This window comes from Tyto alba, unplaced genomic scaffold (assembly GCF_018691265.1).
Source record: "Tyto alba isolate M040663 unplaced genomic scaffold, T.alba_DEE_v4.0 Super-Scaffold_32, whole genome shotgun sequence".
In the NCBI taxonomy this organism is placed as follows: Eukaryota; Metazoa; Chordata; class Aves; order Strigiformes; family Tytonidae; genus Tyto; species Tyto alba.
Window position 1 is genome coordinate 3,842,719 of NW_024881307.1, and position 22,327 is coordinate 3,865,045.

At 57.2% G+C, this 22,327-nt stretch overlaps 1 protein-coding gene across 4 annotated transcripts in view; it reads left to right on the top strand.

The window, feature by feature from the left end:
- Positions 1-22,244, top strand: part of LOC116958960 (protein CEPU-1) — a 344,224-nt gene extending 321,980 nt beyond the window's left edge. For 3 of the 4 annotated variants that reach the window (XM_042800720.1, XM_042800722.1, XM_042800719.1), the window contains 5 exons: positions 12,714-12,848; positions 13,508-13,628; positions 16,074-16,225; positions 19,812-19,844; positions 21,300-22,244. In XM_042800720.1, coding sequence (XP_042656654.1) covers positions 12,714-12,848; positions 13,508-13,628; positions 16,074-16,225; positions 19,812-19,844; positions 21,300-21,400 — 542 coding nt within the window. In that variant the 3' untranslated portion in view covers positions 21,401-22,244. The remainder of the gene's footprint in view (positions 1-12,713; positions 12,849-13,507; positions 13,629-16,073; positions 16,226-19,811; positions 19,845-21,299) is intronic. The other variant, XM_042800721.1, reaches the window with a different exon arrangement.
- The last annotated feature ends 83 nt before the right edge of the window (positions 22,245-22,327 follow it).

Sequence of the window (22,327 nt, forward strand, 5' to 3'; positions counted from 1 at the left end):
CACCGGGTCGCTTCAGCTATAGAAAGCTCGGCTCTGGCTCGTTTTAGCTCCCGTGATGTGCTTTGCATAAGCCGCCGCAGTTGTTTTTGGGGAGGAAAGAGCCCGGCTGGGCTCCCTCGCGTGTGGCCCAGGTCTGCTGAGCCAAGGGCAGGGCTGGATGTTGGGGGAATAGCACCGAAATATTTGTTTGCCCAAGCCCTGCTATAGCCCGGCGGGGTCTGCCGCTGCTCTCCTGCAGCCATCAGCATGGCCTCGGGGCTGCGGGTGCACGAGTGGGGGTACCTCCATCCCCCGAGGGACGGGATGTCGTGCTGAGGGGTGGGAAGGGTGCCCGCAGAGGTGGTGGAGATGCTCAAACCCCAACGGACTATTTTTCTGGTGGTGTTGGAGCTGATTTCCCCCTGAAATTTGTGCCTTTCTTTTTCCCTGCATCACCACTTGCTGCCTTCCTTCCCTCTTAACGTCTTCTCTGCTCACTGAGCTTGCACAGGGCAGGGCACTGAGGCCAAACACATCCCCCACGTTCCCTTGCCCGCCCCTTTTTGAGTTTTGAACCAAACTCCTGCCCTTGTGATGTTTGCCCCAGTGTGAAGGAGGTTTTTGCCCCCCCGACGCCATTCCTCTGCCATTCTTGCACTCCTCCTCGGCACAGATTGCTGGCTAATGGGGTGGAGCTAGCACGAGCGCTCTCTATTAATGGAGCAGAATATAAACAGAATAAAGCCTTCATTTCCCGGGCTGTGATTTCATTATTAATATACTTTACAGTTCACAGGTTGTTCATTTGCTTCCATGTTTTCTCAGCTGGTGTAATCTGCAGCGCAGAGTGAGAAGAGTCATAAAATTTCCATTTCCAGTTGAATGTGCGTCCAATTCGCCGTGAAATGTTTCTCTCTGTCGTGAATATTAAGTGCCCGAGGAGTTGGTAGCCACAGGATTAAGGCAGGGCAGGTTGCCAGCCCCTCTCTGCATCCCCGGGGCACGGGAGGGATGCGGGTGTGGAGAAGGAAAGGTGAGAAGGCGAGGTCTAGGGACCGAGGGAAGGACCACATGGCAGAGAGAGGAAGAGGGAAGGAGGGAGGAGAGAGGGAAACCATGCAGAATACGCTGGAGGGAAAGGGAGAAAAGTTGGAGAGTGGCAAAGAGACTGGCTGTAAGGAGGGACGTGGTGGGCGAAGGATGCTCCACCTCCTCCTTTCCCTGCCCCGTGACCTTGATAGTTGACATTGAAGATGTTGCACCAGTGTTTGCTCCGCTTTGTACATCAGTCGTTAGTGTCTGTGCTGGGCCAGTGTCCCCAGATTTGGGGCTGTGCCCTTTCCCTAGCCAGAGCGTGGGTAGGAAAGGGAGTTTCCTTGTCTCTGGTGAGGCTGAGAAACGGGGCTGCGCTCACATGGGCAAGGAGCTGAACTGTGCTCGTGAGCCAGAGCTGCTCGGCCGCCCCGTACCAAGCTTAAGAACAGAGGTGAGTAGCCCCGGAGTTGCAGGCACTGTTGCACACGCAGAAAAAAGGGCTTGTCACGTGAATTGGGGGGGAAAAAAAAAAGAAAATTAGGAAAAAAAAAAAAAAAAAAAAGAAGAAGAAGAAAATCCTCACGTTCTGCTCGTGGTTACATGGCCAGGAGGAAAAGTGGGGAGATTAGTTGTGTATTTAGTGTATCCTTTAATGGCTTGCGGCAGGAATTGGGGTGGCTGGGATAGGTGGCCCTGTGGTGGAGGGGTGCGGGCAGCTGCAGCGCCGCCAGCAGCGGGCACATCTGGCAGCACAGCTGGCACATCCCTGGGGAGGGGTGTGCGCCCCGGCCCCCCCTCGCCCTTGCAAGAGCCGTGTGTGATGGGGGGAAGGGGACAAAAAGCCAAAGCCTGGTGACATGCCCAGGCCGTGGGGAGAACTCAGGGGCTGCCTGGAGCCGATGGCACCGTCTCCTTCTGACTCTTTGTTGAAATGACTCCTGCCACATTATTCCTCACCGCAAGGGAAAAAAAATGCCTCTTCCTTTCCCATCTTCTCGCGGTCGAGTCAAGTTAATAATAGTCTTTTTCTGATCCCCTGAACTTTCCCATCTGCTTGGTAAAACAATGGCAATTCTTTTTCCTTCTGGTCTCTCTCTCTGTCTTCCCCTCTTTTATTTTTATCCTCCTACAGTATAATTTAAAGCCAGAGCAATGCCGTAGCCCGTGGGTTTTTCCCCTTCCTGTGATTCACTGCTGCGGTTTGAAAGGGCTTTTCCCTGGCAGAGCGATGCCTCTCCCTGCCCGCCCAGCGCCCGCAGCGGGGCCGATACCTTCGCAGGAGGCCTGGAGAGGGGACGATGGGCTCAGCCCAGTCTGTAGGCCCCCGCTTCCCAGTCCCTCCCAGGGGCCGGAGGCCAGCATCACCCATCCCTGTAATTCCTGGCGTGGCCCCCCGCTCCCCACCTGCCCTCCTTGGGCTAGCAGCATCCTCGGCGAGCCCCCCACAGCCCCCCAGCCGGGCCGAGCCCATCCGTCTCGCCGCCTGTGCGTCTCCCCGGCTTCTCTCGATAAGCCGCAATCTCGCGAACGGTTCTCCAGAAATGGAGACATCAGTGCCATAAAACACGAGGGACAGAGCAAGGCCACTGGGCTGGAAAATAGCGTGTCTGAAAAAATAAAGACAGGCTAAAGATGATGGAGAGGCAACAGCGAGCTTCACCCTGCCACGATTCGGGTGGCTCCGGAGAGGGGGGGGGGGTGAAGAGGGGTCAGGGGGTCCTGAGAGAAGGAAAATATCCCCCGTTTGCAGAAAAGCACAGCAGTGACGGTGTCTGGGCTTGCTGGGAGCCATGTGCAGGGATACGCAAGGAGAAGGGGAAGTTTCCCAGATCCCCGTGACTTCTTGCCAGCGCTGGGGATGGATTTAGCCGGCACTTGATGCTTATTTTTTCACTCTAATGCCATTATGCCACTTGCTTCCCATCCTAGGGATATTTTCTTAATGCGGCTGAAATACAGCTTAGCTGAGGTTATAGCCATTTAACGCTTTGGATTGCAATTGCTTCTTAAGAGCTTGTCCTACGGAGAAAGCCTTTGGGTTTAAATTTGCAGCCAGAGGGACCCTACGGTTCTGGCCGCCAGCAGCTGTTTTTCAGACAAATCCAGAGGAAAGCGGGGCGCCTCGAGTTTGGCAGGGAGTTGGGGTGCTTTGCAAGGCTCCTGCAAATAGCAGGCGGGAGCACCTCATTTCGTGGTGTTCTCCTGAGCCTCCTCTCTCCTCGCCAAGCCTTGGGCACCACAGCTTCTCGTGGAGACGGCGAGAAAGCTGCCAGAAGTGGGACGGGCTCCAGGAAAGCCAAGTTGCAACAGGCTTTTAATCGAGGAGCAGCACTCCCGCAAACAGGATGCGTGTGTTTGTCTGAGCAATTTTCTCCGGCAGCATCTGTCACTCTCCAACGTCTTGGTATCATTGCAGCAAATTATTTAAACACTACCCACTGTACCCCATCTGTCAGGCAGCCCCTCCACACGTATGGGGCCCTACCTCGCTGCCTCTCCAAAGGAACTCACCGGCAAAGGCTGGGAGCCAAACAACAGGACAAATTAAATCAGAAGCACAGCTTCGGCACCCAGGGGGAAAATGCACATCAGCTTTGACTTATTGCATGGCGCACGCTTACAAGAGAGAAGCAGCGGCTTTTGTCACTGCAAGGGGCCGTGAAAAATGAATTAGGGCCGCTGCTGGGAGAGGGCACGCAGGAGAATCTTTCATTCTGGCGACGCTGTCCTCTCTCACCTTGCAAGCGGCAACGGGGAAAACATCGCGGGACGGAAGGAAGAGTGAAGAAGGAAGAGGAGAGAGGGCTTCTTGTTGGGTGGCTCGTTGGGGTCTGGCTGAAGGGGGAGCGTGGGAGGGAAGAGCATCTTGGGTGCCTCGAGAGCAGCATCGGTGCTCGAGCAGGAGCACGGAGCTGCTGGCTGCTCAGGAACTCTCTGGGAGCCTCGATATTTGGTTTACGTGGGCCTTTTGCAAGCGTTCTGGCGAGGAGGTGGAAAAACCGCACGGAAAGTGGCTCGGTGCCGGCCACAGCCTCTGCCAAACCTTTCCTCTAGGAGCATCTGTCCCCCACCGGGTCCCCCACCTCGCCCCCCGAGCGCGTGGACCTCGGAGGAGGAAGCTGTCCAGCTCCGTGCTTGTGAATAATGAGTGGGTATCGTTAAGAGAAGCAGCCCTCTAACGAGCCCTACCCCCGTCCTTGCTATAAGTCTGACACCGCTTCGGGAACTGCAGCCACTGCTAATTTGCTCGAAGCGGGTGGCGTGTGCCATCTGGACCTTTTCCTGGGGCTCAGCATCCTTACCAGCACCCCGAGAGGAGGCAGGGGCTGGGAAAAGCTGAGGGTGGCCGCTGCCGGTTTGCCGAGCCCTGAGCTGCCTCTGAGCAAGCCCGGCAATCTCTTGCACCGAAATAAAAGGGCTCATTCTTTATTCGACTCGTTTGCTCCTGAGTTAGAGCCTCGTTCAAGGGTGGTTGGTCCCCGAGTTGTTTTGTTTTGTTTCTTTAAATATTAATTTCCATAATCCTTTTATTTCCCAAGGAACTACTTCTCGCAGACAAAAGGTTTTAACGCTCCTCTTTTATTCCCGGGAACAAATAAGTTGTCTGAGGCGTGCAGCCATCCCGGCAGCAGCGAGCCGTGCGTGTGCGGCAGCTGCCTGACGGTGACGAGCCGCGTTTAAGGACAACTTGCGACGCGGGAAAAGCGTCCCCGAGGGATCACGGGAACCACGGCAGCATCTCCCTGGAGATGCTCGACTGGAGAGGGAGGGCAGCGAGCCCGGCCGGCACCGGGAAGCCCCCGTGCAGCCCGGGATTCCGATCTTTTGCGTGGAGGCGTCTCTGACATGCCTTTTTTGAGATGGAAGATTTGCGAGCCGAAGGCCGGGAAGCACAATAGAAGATAGACTGCTTGTATCTCATTGTCTGGAGAATAGATGGGCTGCAGGCTCCTGGAGAATAGGAGCTGCCACTCAGGTGGCTTTAATAGAACAGGCGGCGGATAGATTTCAATAAAAGAAATGAGTATAAATATTGTTAGCAGAGAAGAGAGAAAAAGTGAAAAAGATCTTGTTTGACGAGTCACAGTGGGAAACTTTCAAGGACTTTTAAGCTAAAAACTCTTCACAATGGTGCTGTAATGGGTGGCTCGCCTGACTCGGCTGCGCGGCGAGGTGAGCGGAGCGGGCAGGCGTCCCCGGCACGGCTTGGTGTGGGAGGTCCGGCCCTGGACGTGAGGCACGGCGGCGAGGTGGCCGTGCCTGGAGGGAGCCCGCTCACATTTTGGCTCCTCGTGCCTTGCTTTGGCTGTGGATGGTGAGGAGAGGCTGTGAATACAGGCTGAGCGACCAGGAGCAGGCGGTGTGGTGGCATCTGGAAGGTCCCTGCAAGTTGCACGTTCCCAGTGGCTAGTGAGATGCATCGCACGCGCTCACTTAATAATTAAATATATTTGAGTTGCTGTAGGACATCTGAGCCCCAAGTGTGGTCTCGAGCTGAGGAAATGTGGCTGCAAAGGTGGGTCCTGTCTCGGACCTCGCTTCGAGTAGCACGAGAAGGGGAAGAAAACATCTTCCTTGGAGGCAAAGAGCCGGAGGTTTGGCAGCGGGCTGCGGAGCCGCAGCCTTCGTGCTGGCTCCCGATGGGAGGGCGCCTGTGGAAATCCCCACGTCCCTTCCCCGTGCTCACGGGCAGCAGCTGGAGATGGGGCTTTCCAAAATAGTCACCTCTGCTCATGTCAGACCAAAATCACGCCCGGGAGGGTCTCCCATCGCGTCTCAGAGAAACGCAAGGCACCATCGGCTCCCTGTTACGCCCAAAATATCGACAAGGAGAAGAGAAGGTGCCTTGTGGCTGCACACGAGGAGAGGCTCCAGCTGCCCGGGGTAGGAAGGGATGCGGATACTGGTTCAGAAGAAGGAATTTATGGATCTGTGGCTCAGCTTGAGCCTGACTGGGCTGCACTGGGAGCCCTGGGCACAGTGGTTGGGACCGGGGAGCCCCCACCAGCGCCCATGAGGGCGCGGAGCCAAACTGGCTGTGAAAGTTCTGCCGAATCCAATTAAATGACGGGTATGAGCAAGGAAAACCAGGGTATTTCCCCTCTCCTCGGTGCCATGGGGCACAGCTGGTGACCGTCACCACCCCCCTGGGGGGTGAGGATGAGGAGGGACCCCCCCCCCGGGGGGAAGCGGAGGAGGGAGCTACTGCAAAGCTCCCACGGCTCCGAGTGCCCGCGCAAAAGCCCGGCAGCGAGAGCACCGTCCCCCGGGGCTTCGCACAACATCAGGCCACGGAAGCGTGCTAATTAACACAGAAAAAGGTGTAAGAGGAAAGATTTCTTTCCTTGTCACTGGGAAACTTCAAAAAGAGAGGGGCTTGGTGCCGTGTAAGCGCGATGCAGCGTCTGATAACGCCGTGTGCCTGTTTGTGGGGTTACAGTCCTTCTGAAGGCTTGTGAAAAATGAGGAAGAGGAGGTTCGTACCCCAAATCTGCCGTACACTGGTCGTGTGGGTGTGTTTTCTAGAGGGATCACTCCTCTAAGGAGGGTAACAGATGGAAACGGGCTGGAGGATGTAGTGTTGGTGAGCAGAGGAGAGGAGCCTGGCGTGCTTGCCTGGGTCAATAGGGTAATCTTAAAAAAAAAAAAAAAAAAAAAAAATCATTTTTTTAATGATTGCTCTGGATGATTTCCAGCAGGTTAATTACCCCCAATCTTTCTCCACCGGAGCGTGGCGGCACTAAGCCAGCACCGGGAGTTGGAAAGACGGGGGTGCGCGGAGGGGAAGCTGCCCTAACCGGTGTCATTTGCCTGATCAAAAGAAAAAGAGAAAGGGAATTTTTGAACTGCCTGAACTTTATTCTGTACGTGTTAATTGAGCAGTCAGGAGCTGGTAAAACTGATTAAGAAAGAGGTGAAGCAAGTGCTTCCCCCATCCCCGGCCAGGGCACGTGCTGGAGGCAGCTTTGGCTTTTCTTCACCCGCATCACCAGGGCTGTCCCCCCTGCTTTAAGAGCCCGGGGTTGGGGTGATTCCTTCCCTGCACACCAGGAGCCGAGCTGCCCGTGCGATGCTACTAAATCACCACTTTTTTTTTCCGCCTGCCGCCAGAGCGGAGGAGAGGCGAAGCGGGTCTCGGGCGCCGACAATTCGCTCTTATTACCTTTGTGTGTTTTATTTATTTACTATAAACTGTTATAGGACGGCCATCACTACCGCATCGGAGTGACGTTTGAAATATATGGCTCTCGGGTTTAGCACGTCACTTGGAGCCGGGAGTCTGCGCGGTGTTAATTTTTATTGCCAGAAGTAGCCATAAATTGATAGTTCAGAATCGCTGTAGGGACTGTAATTAACTAGTTACTATTTCACCTCCAAAAGGAGCAATGTTTCACGCTCTTACTTTTACTTATCTGGAATCAGCTGCTGTCAACATCCGCTGAAGCCCGTATAAAGATTTATAGACCTTGGAGGTAAATATTGACTAATGGGCAGCTTGGCTTAATGTTCACCTTGAAGGACAATAAATTGTGCTATCGATTGAAGAGAGATGTCAATATCTGCATTGTTGTAAACATTTTAATAAAATTATCTCCATAAAATATTCTCCTATACTCCGGCTAGTAGCATCGGGGCCCGGCACGGTGTAGCGGGCAGGATAGCGCCTCGGGACTGGCCCTGGGACTTGGGGCATCTGGAGATCAAGCCCTTTGTGGGGTGATTGCTGAGGTGGTGCCTTTGAGCTTTAGAGGTGGAAGTATCCCAGCCCTGGGCTGGCTCGCCTCGACCCAAGGTGCAGGGAACTGGTCCGGGCACACGGCAGCATGAAAGATGGGCTGTTTGTTCCGGGCGCTGCCGGTTGGCGTATGCCGCTTGGCTCGGGGCGTGGGCAGGGTTTGCTTCTCTAACCCATGGAGCTATCCCCTCCGTGTCCTTCCTTCATCGCCTCGCACGTTGCGCCTGTCTGTTTTCCCATGCTTTGCCTTCCAAAAATCTGGGGACAAAGCCCCTCGAGGCTGTTTCTCACAGGAAATGATGGTGTCCTCACATCGCCTGCAGACATGGCGTAGGGCGGGAAGGCTTCGTTCGGGTCGCGATCCCGAGGGGCTGGCATGGCGCACGGAAGCGGTGACAGGACCCCCGCTGCTTGCCTCGCTCAGGGCACCTCAGGCTTCCACGGCGAGGCTTTGGCAAGCTCTGCGGGGACGCTGGGACCCATCTCGCCCCCGGTTCAGCGAAGCTTTTTTGCACAGCGTCGCAGGCAGCGTTCAGCCAGGGAGAGCCGTATGCGATGCGTCCTGGAGACCTGAACGCGGCTGCAACGGCGAGCCGGGGGATGGTGGCACGTAATTAATTTGGGAACATGTGTTCGCTTTCTGGTGAGTTATTATCTTGTCAGAGGCTCACTGGAAGCAAAGGGGTGGGAGAAGGCAGAAGGGAGATGAGTCGGGCTGCGAAAATCAGGAGGAGCGAGGGAAGGAGAAAGGAATATGGATGCACGAGGCAGCTGCCCGTGCCTTGAATTGACATTGCGCGGGACCCAAGCGCAGTGTTTTTATCTGTTGGGTTTACCTCGGTGCCCCGTTCCAGACCGGCACCTCGCCTCCACAACCCCCCCACCGCCGTGACAGCCGAGATCCCCTGTACCGGGGGCCTTGCGACCCAGGGCACTCACCGCTGCCTTGATGGCGATCTCTCTGACGTGCCCAGAGTGGCTTATCCACACCGTGCAAGAGGCATCCTTCAGTTATTTCTACCTCTATATTTCGGGCTGCTCACGGCTGTGGGGCTCGGCTGTCTCTAGTTGGAGGCTCCCGAACGCTGCCGAGCTCACGGGCTCTCTTCGTGATGTGGGATATTGATTATGCATCGAGTCCGTCTTGGCTATTTTGCAGCTCCAGGCTGAGTTTTCCCCCCTTGCTCCTTTGTGCTTGTGCTTCGTCTTCCCTGAGGTTTGTTTTTTTTTTTGTGGAGATCTGCAGAGTTGCAGGTCTGGCAGAGCAAAGTCCGAAATGGTGCGGGGTAATCTGTGCTCCCGCTCACCACCCAGGTGGATTCGGGCTCTGGTTTTCCATCTCCCCAGCTCGCACTCTGTTATCCTCGGCTGATGAGCAAGGATTATGCTTTTACCTATCCGTGGCTGTTCCATTTCTGGCCTGTATTATATTATTAGTTTTAATAATAATAATGATGGGTGCTGGCTGTGCTGGTTTTCTAGCTCCTGAGGAGAGAGCTCTCCCATTAATTCCCGCAACATTTCAGCTCTTAATTGTGCTCACAGCCTTGAAAAGTTCCCACCATCCCTTCAGGTGGAGCAGGACCAAGTACCTCCAGGGGAGCTGCGGGGCCCTGGGCTGGCCCTGCCCCGAGCATCCCCGAGCTCTGGGTGCTTTTGGAGTCAGGGACCAGGGCAGTTGGGTGCCCCTCGCGTTCCTCTAGCTCCAACCCTGCGGGAGGACCGCGGCGCAATCCCGAAGGGCCCGATGTATGTGAGACTGGTTCGTGAAACAATACCCGTCCTAAACCTGGGCTTGGGGCTTGCCTCGCTCCTAAGCCTGGGGAGCTGAGATTCACCCAAAGCAGCATCTGTGTCCCCATGCAACCCGGCACTTGGATAAATGTCTCTCCCACGCCCCGCCAGCCCCCCCAGCAGCCACGGTGACACAGGCACCCCGTTGCATTCTCTAAAGCAAAGTCTGCCCTTACAGATTGCATTTGCTTAACCCTGGCCCTGCTCCCTGGGTCCTGTCTGTTTGTTTTTTCCAATTCTAGCATAACTAGTGAATGAGTTTTGTCCAACTGTCAACAAGACTTCCATTATAGAGAGGCACAAACGCCAAGGAGCCGAGTTTTTCTCTGCCCAAACTTTCGCCCCTCATCTGACACGGGCACCAATGTGACCTGGCAGCAAAGTGGTTTTACCCACCCGGTTTTCCTGCAAAACCCCTGGCACAGGAGGGGACGGGGGACACAGTGGGTGTCCCGATCACCTCACGTCACCCGCTTGGCCAGCATGAAGTGGTGCCCTCGGGGCAGGGCTCCCTCGTGTCACCTTATTCCTTGAGATGCTATAGCTGGCACTAAGGAAGCAGGACCCGGCCAGAGCCTCTAGCAGGGGTATTCTTTCTAATTGCTGTCGTTATCTGAGAATGTGTAATACCAGATCGTGCTCAGGGTGAAAGCAGGCATCAGATCCGATGCAAAGCATCCCCGTTTCGGTCCGGGGCAAGCTCTGTGCGTGAGGGTCCACGGGCTGTAGCCAAAATCCCCCAGGTGCTGATGCAAAACGAGCCAGACCCCGAAACCCTGAACTCTTCGCTCTCTGCCTCTCCGTCGGCCGATTACTTCTCTCAGAGCTCAGCGCTACGCAGGCACAGAGGAAGCCTTCATCTCTCCATTTCCTGAGCTTCCGCAGGTGGAAAGCTGACCCTCGCAGTTACTTTCATGACGTCTTTTGCTGGGTAATGAAATGCACTCGAGCTGCTTTGCTCCCCGATCAAACCGGGGATGCGCGCTACAGCTCGGCTACGGCGAGAGCTAATTCTTGCCGTGGGTGAGCCAGCTCCGGCACGCTCGGGGAGGGGCCTTTGGTTAGTTAGGAAGCAGAGTGTTATCTAAGCCTCTGCACAAACTGGAGTCAGATTTGCGCACGGAGCATCTGAAGGCCACCGGCTGTGTCGTTATTTTATCAGCAGGCAGCGCTGTGCTACAGAGAAGCTGATTCTAGGTCAGCCATAAAAGGGATTTTTTTTTTTTTTAATTTTTTTTTTTTTTTCTCCCCCCCCTCTCCTTTTTTTGCGGCGCACAGTGCTGCAGGCCCAGTGGATGTAACGCTGCGATTTTTGTGTCTCCAAAGGGTATTGATTGTGGGTAACGCCTCCGTATCTTGCCCTTCAGTTGCGCTACGTACTGATGAGCGCAGCAGTTTCGACCGTGGTGGGAATTTCGGCGCGGGGGCTGCGGGCGCGGGCGGACGTCAGCAGTTCATCACGGCGGGTCGCGCAGGAAAACTTGCTTCCGCCGCTTTCCAAAACCCCCGGGGCGGTGCGGGGCTGCCTTCCCAGTTAGGCCAGCCTGGGATAGCGGGATGCGTGCCTGTGTGTGCGCGGCACCCTCGGTTCAGCTGCCGAGGGTGCGAGCGAGCAGCGAACGTGTCCCGGGGCCGCCGTGCAAGGTTTGGTGCAGGAAAGAGAGAGAGACAATTGTTACGATTTTATTTTACGGCTGAGCGTATTTGCCCTAGTTTGAGCTGAAAATAGCAGCACCTGGGATTGCAGCAGCGAGATGCCCAGGCCCCGCGGGGAAGGGATGCTCGCAAAGGACCAGCCAGTGGGATGCAGGCGGTGCGTGCCCCGACGGGAGCCTCCCGCCTGCGTGTGTTAGGAGCCAGATGCAGAGGGTTGGCCGGGCGAGCCGCGGCCCCTCGGCGGTGAGAGCTGGGTGGGAGGCGAGGGCGAGCGCAGGATCCAAACCCACCCGGGTCCCCCTGGGGCCGGGGGCCTGCGCCTGGCCTCTCTGCCGTTGGCACTCACTCCCAGAAACAGCTGTCCGGAGCTAATTTATTTCCTAATGCTGCTGCAATGTTAATTTATAAATTACACTGGTAATTCGAGCTATTATTAATTTCAGATGGTGTAGGGCAAGCCTAATTAAAATATGACACCAATTGCCACACATATGTACCAAGGACTACCGTTTAAAATTTATAGGAATATTAAGTGTGACACCGGTCTCGGAGATGCTTCGCGCAGTAATTACAGCATCTCGGCTGCGGGAGATCCGATGGGGAGATGTAAACGAAAAGGAGGAAGATGTCCCCGTTTGGAGCGGGGGGGGGGGGGCTGTCAAAAACCCGCTCGTGCCGTTTGTTCGGGGGCGAGCGGCGTTTCTCCAGGACGTTTGGCAGGGCACGTCCTAACTGCCAGCTTGCCTTCCTTGAACTCTGCATTCGCTGTAACGCCGCGGCCGCCACCGACCCGGAGACTGTCGCGGCCCCGGCGCCCGTGTCTCGCCGGCCGAGCGCCGTGGGTTTCCAGGAGCACTTCGAAGCGAAGCAGGCTCTGGGAAGGAAAGGGGGGCCCCGTTAGATGGCAGAAAAAAGGAAGTACTGCTGAAGAAGTCTGCCTGGATTTGAGAAAAGCCAGGAGCTGTGGCGCAGCCTGGGCCGGGGAGAGGGGAGAGAGCACAGCCCCCGCCGCGGGGACCACTGAAATGAGCCTGGAGTGGCACCGGGACAAAGCGTTTCAGCTGAAGGGAGATGTTGGCACCACAACTAACGGGAATAAACTGGCTGTGAAGTAATTGAAGGTGAAAAATTAGAGCTGGGTGAGCCCAGCGGTGCCTCCCAGCAAGAGGAGAGGGGGGTGGGATGCGGAGATGTCAAGGAGAGGCGATTTCAGGTCGTTCTAGCAGGGGGCAGGTCTGGTAAGGACCACTCTGCCCCCCTCCCCGCGCATGCTGGGGACATCATCTCCAGCAAATGATGTGCTTGGCCGGGGCTGAGGCCACCGCAGAGGTTCCAGCGCTCGCAGGCACCTTTCTGGCAGGGGTGTTGTTGGGGTAGTGGGGCAGAGGCACTGGGATTCGCAGGGTGGATGTCCTCGGGTGGCGTGACACGGTCACAGAGGGTGACGGGTTGGTGGGCACAGGTTTGTCGTGTCTCCCCATCACTCACAGCCCCTCTCCTTCTGCCTCTGCAGCCGTGGGCTTCATCAGCGAGGACGAGTACCTGGAGATCACGGGCATCACGCGGGAGCAGTCCGGGGAGTACGAGTGCAGCGCCTCCAACGACGTGGCAGCGCCTGTCGTCCAGCGAGTCAAAGTCACCGTCAACTGTGAGGAGGCCGGGGGGGCTGCTGGGGACAGGGACAGAGCGGGTCACCGTGCTGCCCCACGAGGGGATGGGACTTCGGTGGGGGGGGAAGCGAGGCGAACCCATCTTCTGGGCCCCAGAGCTGAGACAGGTGGCGGCGGTTTTCTGAGCAGGTGGTGTTTTGCCCCTTTTTTCCCCTTCTTTTCGAGCTCCACTTTTTTTCTACCACCTCCTCCTCAGCTGTCTCCATCAACCTGGGTTTTCCGCCCATGGTGAGATGCTGTGCCGATAACCTCCGGGGAGAGGAGAGAAGTGAGCAGTAAATAGGAATTTTTTTCCTTTAGAGAAAAATGGGAGAGAGAAAGCAAGCACGAGGTAGAAAGCAGCACCATTTCTGCTCAGAGGCAGAGGTGAAGAATCTCCTAAACTCCTCTCTGGCCACCCCTTCAGCTGCATGGGGTTGGCACAGGGGCTGGGCTGCGGTGTGGGGTCCTCTATGACCCCCCAAAATCCCTGGAGAGCAGCACCAGAGTGGCAGGAGCTGGGTGTGGGCTCAGAGATGATTTTGGCTCCTTCCAAAGTGCAGAGAAAGAAAAGGGAACTTGAGGAGCGAGGGGAGGGGGGTAGGACGCCCCAAAGCTGCTGGGCGTTGACCCCAGGTTTCCCATCCCCTCCCCGCAGACCCGCCGTACATCTCGGATGCGAAGAGCACCGGGGTGCCGGTGGGGCAGAAGGGCATCCTGCTCTGCGAAGCTTCGGCCGTCCCCTCCGCCGACTTCCAGTGGTACAAAGACGACAAGCGGTAAGAGCCCCGGGGGGGGGGGGGGGGGGGGGGGGAAGGCAAAACAGGGGGGCAGGGGCAAGCTGCCCCTTCGCTTGTTGGGGGGCTGATCTGGGCGTTTCAGCAGGCGGCCGGCACCCTCCGCCGCTCAGTATCTTTTCGAAGCGTGCCAGGGATTTATATTTAGCTCAACGCTGTCTGCGCGGTGGAAAATAGATGAGGGGCAGCTGAGGTGGTGGGGGGGGGCAGGGCAGAATTTTTCCAGGATTTTTCCAGGAGCCTCTTCCAGCCAGACAGGTTTTGGCCTCCGTCTGGGTAGGCAGCGCAGGCAGGATCGCTGCGGCCGCCCGTGCCTCCGGTTGACAACCTCACGGTAAATTTGGGTGAAGCGTAACGGCCGAGAGTGATGTTGGCAGCGCAAATCCAAGCACTTAAGAGCGGGTGAAACCCCTGCCGCTTTTCGAAAAGGCAGGGTCAGCCCCTTGCTCTTGAGAAGCCGGAAGAAACGCAGCATCAGTCGAGAGGCTTTTGCTACGCTGGCCTGCCCAGCGCTGGGGTGAAAAATCGCCTTTTTAGGTCAACCGGCAGCTCTCGTGTCCAGCCAAAGCCGTGGCTGGGGAGCGAGGAGGGGGAGCAGTGCAGCCAGGGGTAGGGTCCAGCTCTGGAGCAAACGTCTCCGACCCCAAACAAAGCTTTTTTAACCCGTTTTTGCATCGCTTCTCCCTGGGAAGCCCAGAGGGGCTGGGGTGGATGCAAACACAGGACAAGCCATGCAGGTTACTGGTAAGGAGGCATGGTTTAGCCAAAAAAAAGGGCTAGAGGGGAGGCTGGGGCCACCCGCTTAGGCTGTTTTGGGAGGAAAGAAGCAGGCGGAGTGTAAAAAGCGGCGGATGTTTGCATGGCAGATGAAAGGCTTCGCTCAGAAGTAGGTCAGATCACGAGGGCCCGCGAAGCGGCGGCGGGAGCAGGCTCAGCCAGCCCGGCTCGGCAGCCGGAGCCCGACAGGAACGATCACGGAGATCCAGCACCTCCCGGGAGGAATTAGCAAGGAAAAGAGCCTCAGGAGCGGAGTGGGAGGGGGGACGCCAGTTCAGGGAAGTCAAAGCACTTGGATGATGCTCCGGCATTTGTGCCGGAGGAGAAGTGCCTCCCGGCGAGGCGGTGCAGAGCGTTTGGGTCCACCCGAAGGTATTTGCTGCAGCGTCTGCTGCCTGTGCACGCTGCCAGCCCCACGCGGGGCACGGCAGGGAGCTGGCAGGGGTGAGGGAAGGCATCCCGCAGAGCAGGGGGGAACGAGGATACACACACCCCCCACCCCGAGGCAGACGCGAGAGGGAAGCCTGGCTTTTTTGGTGGTGGGAAGGAGCCTTTCCCAGTAGCCTCCCTGGGCGTGGGAGCATCCCGAGCCCCAGCCTTCATCAGTGACTCTGCATCTGTGAGGATGCCTCCAGGCAGCACGGGGACGCTGTGGGCTGGCAGCTAAGGGACAAGACCCAGCAGAGCAGTGTCCATCTCCTATATCTCTCCTCGTGCCTTCCCTTCTCCCTCTTCGTGGAGTTCAACACAGCCAAGGGCAAGGTCCTGCCCGTGGGTCGGGGCAATCCCCAGTGCAAACCCAGGCTGGGCGAGGAGGGGTTGCAGAGGAGGGGTTGCCCCAAGGAGAGGGACTTGGGGGTGTTGGTGGGGGGGGAAACTGCTCATGAGCCAGCACCGTGCGCTTGCAGCCCAGAACCCACCCGTGCCCTGGGCTGCAGCCAGAGCAGGGGGGGCAGCGGGGCCAGGGAGGGGATTCTCCCCCTCTGCTCCGCTCTGGGGAGACCCCCCTGCAGTGCTGGGGCCAGCTCGGGGGCCCCCAACAGCAGAAGGACACGGAGCTGCTCGAGCGGGGCCAGAGGAGGCCACGGAGATGCTGGGGGGCTGGAGCAGCTCCCCTGGGGGGCCGGGCTGAGAGAGTTGGGGGGGTTCAGCCTGGAGAAGAGAAGGGTCCGGGGAGACCTTCGAGCGGCCTCCCAGGGCTTAAAGGGGGGGCAGGGAAGGTGGGGGGGGACTCTGGATCAGAGCGTGGGGATAGGATGAGGGGTGACAGTTTTAAGCTAAAAGAGGGCAGATTTAGGTGAGTTGTAAGGCAGAAATCCTTCCCTGTTTGGGGGGTGAGGTGCTGGCCCAGGGTGCCCAGAGCAGCTGTGGCTGCCCCCTCCCTGGAAGGGTTCAAGGCCAGGTTGGACGGGGCTGGGAGCCCCCTGGGCTGGGGGAAGGGGGCCCTGCCCGGGGCAGGGGGTTGGGACTGGAGGGGCTTTAATGTCTTTTCCAACCCAAACCAGTCTGCGATTCATGCCCGATCTTTCCCTCGAGCTCGACATCCCCGCTCACAGGCAGGACCAGGGGATAGCGGGTCGTGGAAAAGAGCAGGCGCTTCTCCTCCTGATGCCACCCCCGTGACCCTCTCCCCTTCTGCCTCCCTCCCAGGCTGGCTGAAGGACAGAAAGGGCTGAAAGTGGAGAACAAAGCCTTCTTCTCCAGACTGACTTTCTTCAACGTCTCCGAGCAGGACTACGGCAACTACACCTGCGTAGCCTCCAACCAGCTAGGAAACACCAACGCCAGCATGATCCTCTACGGTAAGTAGGGTCAAGGGAGCCAGGCGGGGAGGGGACATGGCTTAACAGTGAGACCACTGCCACAGGAGACGTGGGATGGGTCTCTTTTTGTCTTTTGGGGGAGAGGTGCGATTGCTGCTGATCCTTTCTGCCCTGGTGCCGTGGGTTGGAGGCCGTGGCGAGCGTAGGGAAAGTGGAAAGCTTCCAAACCTACCTCCTGATTCAGGTCCCGCTGTTCAGAGGCGTTTGGCACTGGGTTTGGGATCTGCTGTCAAGGCAAGGATTTGGCTGAGGGTTTCCATCTACTCTTTCTGACAAATATCTAGGAGAGTCTCGGGTTCACAGCATCCTCCTGTGTTGAACGGCGGGAGGAGGCGGGGAGGGGGAGCAGCTCTGTACCCTCACCTGGGGGCTGTTTTCGCCACGTGCTGGAGGTGGGATGAGAGCGATGCATCCATCTGACACCACTTATGACCAGGAAGGGCTGTAATCGCTCGACACACTTCTCAAACCTCGTCAGCCAGCGGCAGAGCCAGAGCAGGGGCCGCGCTCCCCAGATCCTTCTCACGACCACCAAGAGCTGGAGATGGCCAGCAGCCCTTGGCCCTGGCCACTGCCAGGGGTATGGAGCGGGCAGTCCTCATTGCTGAACCGTAGAGGAGGAGCAGGACTTGGGGACCTCCGTCAGCTCCTGAGGTCACCCCAACATTGTCCCACCCCATGGTGAGCGTTGACCATGGGTGACGTTAATCCCGGCCCATGGTAAGCGAACCACGGAGCAGGGGTTGGCATTAATCACCACTAAGAGCATTTGATGCAAAGCACGGCCTTGAGCCGTCCGGGTATTGCAAACCCTTTCCTAGCATGTCCCAAGGACTTAATTAAACCCACAGAGAGCGTGCGGGAGAACCCCTCTTCTGTAGGAAAGACGGGGCTGGAGCGCAACAAGGTCCTGGTGGGTCCAAGCATGGGGGCTCGGCCGGCTTGCGGGTGTGCGATGGTTGCAAGAAGTGGAAGGAAAACCCAGTAGAACGAAGGGAGCGCTGCAGGGTAGGAGGAAGGGTGTCCCTGGGAATCTGGTCTCCTTGTAGAAGGCAACGCCCATCCCACGTCTTCCTTCCATCGTCGTGTACGTGCGTGGGAAGCTTTTCTGGTGCAGCGTGAGCGGGTGCGGTGCCTGGCCGGGCAGGGGCTCGGTAGGTGCTTCTGTGGGGTTTGTCACCCTTTTGCAATGGCCGTGCAGTGTGTGGTGTCGCTTCCCCCCGCCAAAGCAGCACACCCTTTTTTCCTCCCGGATAGTTTTGCTCTCCCTGGAAGGGGGCCGATGTGTTGGCAACCAGCTGCCATCATCCCGGGCATCCCCACCGTCCTCCGCATCTCCCATGCCGGTGTCTTTGCAAAGTCATAAATAATCCATTGTCATGTGAATTTTTCTCTTCCATTGTTTTCTCCCCTGGGCGCACAAGCTCGAGCAGCGTGCGCCGGGCAACTTGCAAGCCTCCGTGCTGCAAAGCATTGTGTTCCTGGCTGTTCTGCCTTGGATTTTCCTCACTACTGGATGTCTGGAGAGGGGGGAGAGGAAGGGGAGAGGAGCCTTCCTCGCCCCCAGGTTCCCTCAGTGGGGCGGCTCAGGGCTAGGAGGCTGGGTGCCTTAGCAGTACGGAGTGCATTGGAATAGCACCCGAACACACGTCAGGTTGTTTAACGTGTCAGCACCAACGTGGGTAGAGCGAGGTGCGTTGAGACCCTGGGAAGTGATGTCTGCTTCTCGCCGTCCTTGGGGAGGGGCTGGACGTGGTTGAGGGGGAGCCCCAGCCCAGCCAAGAGGTTTCTCGAGGGAGATCGGCAGCTGCGTTGGGTTCTCCCGAGCAGAGTTTGTCTCATCTTGGGTGCTGGGCTCCATGCCGGCAGCGCCAATGTAGAGCTAACCTTGGATGTTAATGAGCCGAATAACCATTTGTTCCCCACAAAAGTCAGTGCTGTGAGTGATGGACATTAGCGCCTTTACCTGCCCGTTAAGCCATCGTTAGCGTTGCCTAGGAGCTATCCTGAATCTCTTCCCCACTGGGCTTCCTGGTAATTGGTGTCCCAAATAAACCCATTTTTTAGGGAGATAGATTCCACTGGCACCGCAGAGCTGCCCAGGCTGGCTGTGCCAAGCCCCAGCCACGTGTCTGTCCTTAACCTTGTCATTGTAGGCTCCCTACGGGGCTTTATGGGGTTAAAATCTTAAGTAGCGTGGGACCTTGGTCTGGCAGGCTGGATGAACAGCCCCCCCCAAATTGAAGACAACTCCCCACTGACAGCTCAGAGCGCTGCCAGGTGTTTGGTTCCTAACCCCCCGAGCGATGTTTTGTACAACTCGTGGCAGCGTTGTGCAAAATCTCAGCCTGTTTCACGATCCCCGCCCTTAGCACTGTCGGCCTGACTGTGACTCCCATCAGGGAACAAAATTGGAGTCCTTTGACCGGCTGTAATTTCCATAAAGCCACAGTGATTTAATGATCCTTTCAGTCTTTATTAATCGAGTCCCCTCAGGGCTCCCCAGGCTGCCCTAACCCGCCGCGGCCCCGAGGGGACTGTGACACGCGGGGGTCCCCCATCTCCTGGCACAGGGGTCCCTGGCACTGCCGGGAGTGACACACCCCACCACCACCCCCCCTCCTTCCACCCCATAATTAGCAGCAATGCGGCCAGCCCTGCGCATCGCTGCCGAGCTCGCTGGTCCCTAAGCAACCGCCACCTTCGTGGCGACTCACGTGTCTTTATTTATCGTAACGAAAGACAAGAGGGAGGTTGCACGCAACGGCCACGCTGCCTGCGGCGCGAGGAACGCCTCACCCGTGAGGTTTTGAGGGACGACTTTCTGAGTCTCCCCTTTTCCCTGAAGCTGAGTGTTTTGGGAGTTCCCCCCCCACCCACCCACTCCTTCGCCAAATGGATGTTTAACCCGTGTGGGTGCTGTGACATGAGCCTTTCCGAGGCTCTGTGACAGAGGCTAATGTAGCATACATCTTTTAATACTTTTTTTTTTTTTTAATCTAATTTTTGAAGGAGGTCAACTGGTGCTTTATTTAACACGTAGCACTTGTTATTATAGGCCTGCCGCCTCACTCAGCAGCTCATTTGGTGCTGTCTGTAACATGATGGAGTGCTCGGTGGAACCGCATTGGTTTGTGGAGCTGGGGAAAAGCAAAGCCCCCGTCGCGCGGTCCGCGTCGCTTCCCGGAGGCTGGTGTCGGGCGATAAACCTGTTTTGGGGACATTGCAGAGGATCGACCCGTTTTGCATATTGCAAGAGGGATGGGCCCCGCATCAGAGGGGAACAGGAGGAGCACAGGGGAGAGCAGAACCCCCAGAATCCCCCAAATCCCAGCCCCTGAGCTTTGCTTTTTTCTCGGGGTGCCACCGCAGACTCTTCCCGCACGGCGGGGGGTGGTGGGGACCGTGGCCCCAGAGGAGTGGGGTGCGATTTGGGCAGCAGCGTCACCCTCGCCGCCCCATCCACTTGCTTTCCCCAGGTCGAGGGCGGGCCGAGCAAAGCGTCTCGAGCCTGCGCTTTCCACTGCCCTTTTGCCTTAACTTTCGCTTGTTCTTTAATTTTTAGAAGAGACAACTACCGCTCTGACACCCTGGAAAGGTCAGTAATTTGGGGACCCCCCGCAATGCCAGTGCCCCCCCCCCGCTCCGTCTCCCCACAGGCTCCCACCCCGTGGGGATAGTGATGATTTTAGGGCTTTCTAGCTGCCCTCCCACCCCGTTTCCTCCCTGCCAGCCCACTGTGCCCATCTGATCATGGTCCGTGCCCTCTGCATGCCCCCGTCGTGGTCCTGTGCTCCCTCCCCATCGCTGCTGCGCAAGCAGGGATGGTTCTGTGCTCCGCTTTCCCCGCGTTGATGTGTAAATGGTCTTGTGGCAGGTCTGGGATGCTCCTAGTGCCTTTTTTTCCAGGGTGGAGAGGCATCCAGACCTCTTCCCGGCGTTCTTTGTGGCTGGGGCCTCCGGTGCTCTGCCACGCAAGCTTATTAGCCGGCCAGCGGGCTCGGTGCCATCTTGATTTTGGGGCTCCGGAGCCAGGCAGCTTGATATTTGAGGCATCGAGTAGTCAGCCCTCGGGATGACTTGTAGACGTCGGGAGGGCTACGGGGCAGGGGGGGGGGCGTAGCGTGGAACAGTCCCGTCTCCAGATCTGCCCTGGCGCCCATCTTCCCGGCCGAGGGGGAAGCACTGTGAGGTGTCTCTGAGCGTGTTGGAAGAGCGCAACGGGCGGGAGACCAACTGGTTAATGGTTCTCAGTGCCCCCCGTCGGGCTTTGAAGTGAGGGGACGTGTCTGGGGCTTTCAAAAGCATGGGTTGATTGGACCCCACACTGGCAGGGCACCAGCCTGGTTGCCTTCCTGAGATATTTTCCCAGCCTAGCGTTCCCTGGGGCCAACTAGTTGGGGTGTGAGGTATGACCTCCTCACCCCAAAGGCGTGGTTGGGCTTGGGTCTTCTTGACTGCCCTCCTCATCTCATCTCATTCTTCTTGAGATGGTCCAGGCCTCCCACGGGGCACGTTAGTGACAGGGAGCCCCACACGGGCTCTGGGGAGGTGGAAAACACCGGGTCCGGAGTGCAGTGGTGCTGACGGTGTCTCGGCTGGGTGGGCCGGTGGTGATTGTGCCCCCCACCCCGAGGGAGACAAGTGGGGAACCATGGGATGCTGGAGCTGCCCGAGTATGGGGACAGTGGTTGGCCAAAAAGCCACCACCAGTGTGGCTGGAAAGTTGGATGAATGTTGGAGGAGGCCGGATGGCGGCGATGAGAAGGGGATGGGCTCGGGATGGGGATACGGGACCGTGGTGGCGGGGGGGGGGGGGGGGGGTTGTGTCCCAAACCCTGGGGTCAGTGGGAATGGGGACGGCTGGCACCGTCGCTCCCCGGGGCCCATGGGGGTGGCAATGACACCAGGTGCAAGAGGGGGCCCAAACAGTGTGGGTTTTTGTTGGTGTTGGGGTTTGTTTTTTTTTTTTTGGGGTGGTGTGGGGGCTGTGTTTTAAGGGTTTTGCTGGCTTTGTGACTAACCCAGCGGGCGTTCCTCTGCCTTCCCGCAGGCCCCGGAGCAGTGCACGACGGCAACAACGGAGCGTGGCGGCGAGGCGGCTCTGCGTGGCTGCTGGCCCTCCCACTCGCCCAGCTCGCCCGCCAGTTTTGACCCGCGAGCCGGCCCGCGGAGTAGCGGCGGCGACGACCACGGCCAGCGAGCACGAGCAGAAAGGAGAGGAAGATAAAAGAAGAAGTGTTCACTGTTTCCGAAAATAATCATAAGAATTGAGAGAGTATCCGGCCAGGCCACCTGGGGGAGGGGGAGAGAGGAAAAACACGCAAAAAAAAAAAAAAAAAAAAAAAAAAAATCCCGCAATGGGAATTTGGAAAGGAGAGAAAAGGGAAAAAAAAAAAAAAAATAATCCAAGGCTTCCTGCTGAAGATGCAACGCGACTGAGTCTTTTTCTTTTCGCCCTGTTTCTTTGGTCTCCCGCCCCTTTTTTTCCCCCCGTTTCCGCCGTTCTGTGCCGTGGGCCAGCGTGGAGGACGGGCAGGGCTGTGGGGGCACGGCGCTTCCCCCCCTCCCCGGTCCCCTCGGCCGCCCCCACCCGCCCGCTCCCTCCTGAGGGGACCCCCCTGTCCGGACGTGCTGGTTTTCTTCTTTGCTGAGATTTCCCCGTCTTCTCATGGACCGTGCCGCCATTTGTGTTTCAGAATATATATATATATATCCACGTATACATATATATATATATATATATGTATAGATATATAGATCTTCAACAGTTACCACGCTGCCACGAATGGAAAGGGAGGAAGGAGACCGGCGTCGAGCCATGCATTCATCGTACCACCCGCGGACATCGTGAATGAAAAGGGATTCTGAGTCATGGTTAATTTTATTAATTGTATTTTCTGATACGAGCCTAGAACTCTTAGTTCCTAAAAAACAGAAATGCAAAAAAAAAAAAAAAGAGGGGAGGAAAAAAAAAAAAAAAAAAAAAAAAAAAGGAGAATGGAAAAAGAAAAAAAAAAAAAAAAAACACAAACAAAACAAATCCAGAGAGGAGAGGGGGAGCAAGCGGAGAGAAGTTGG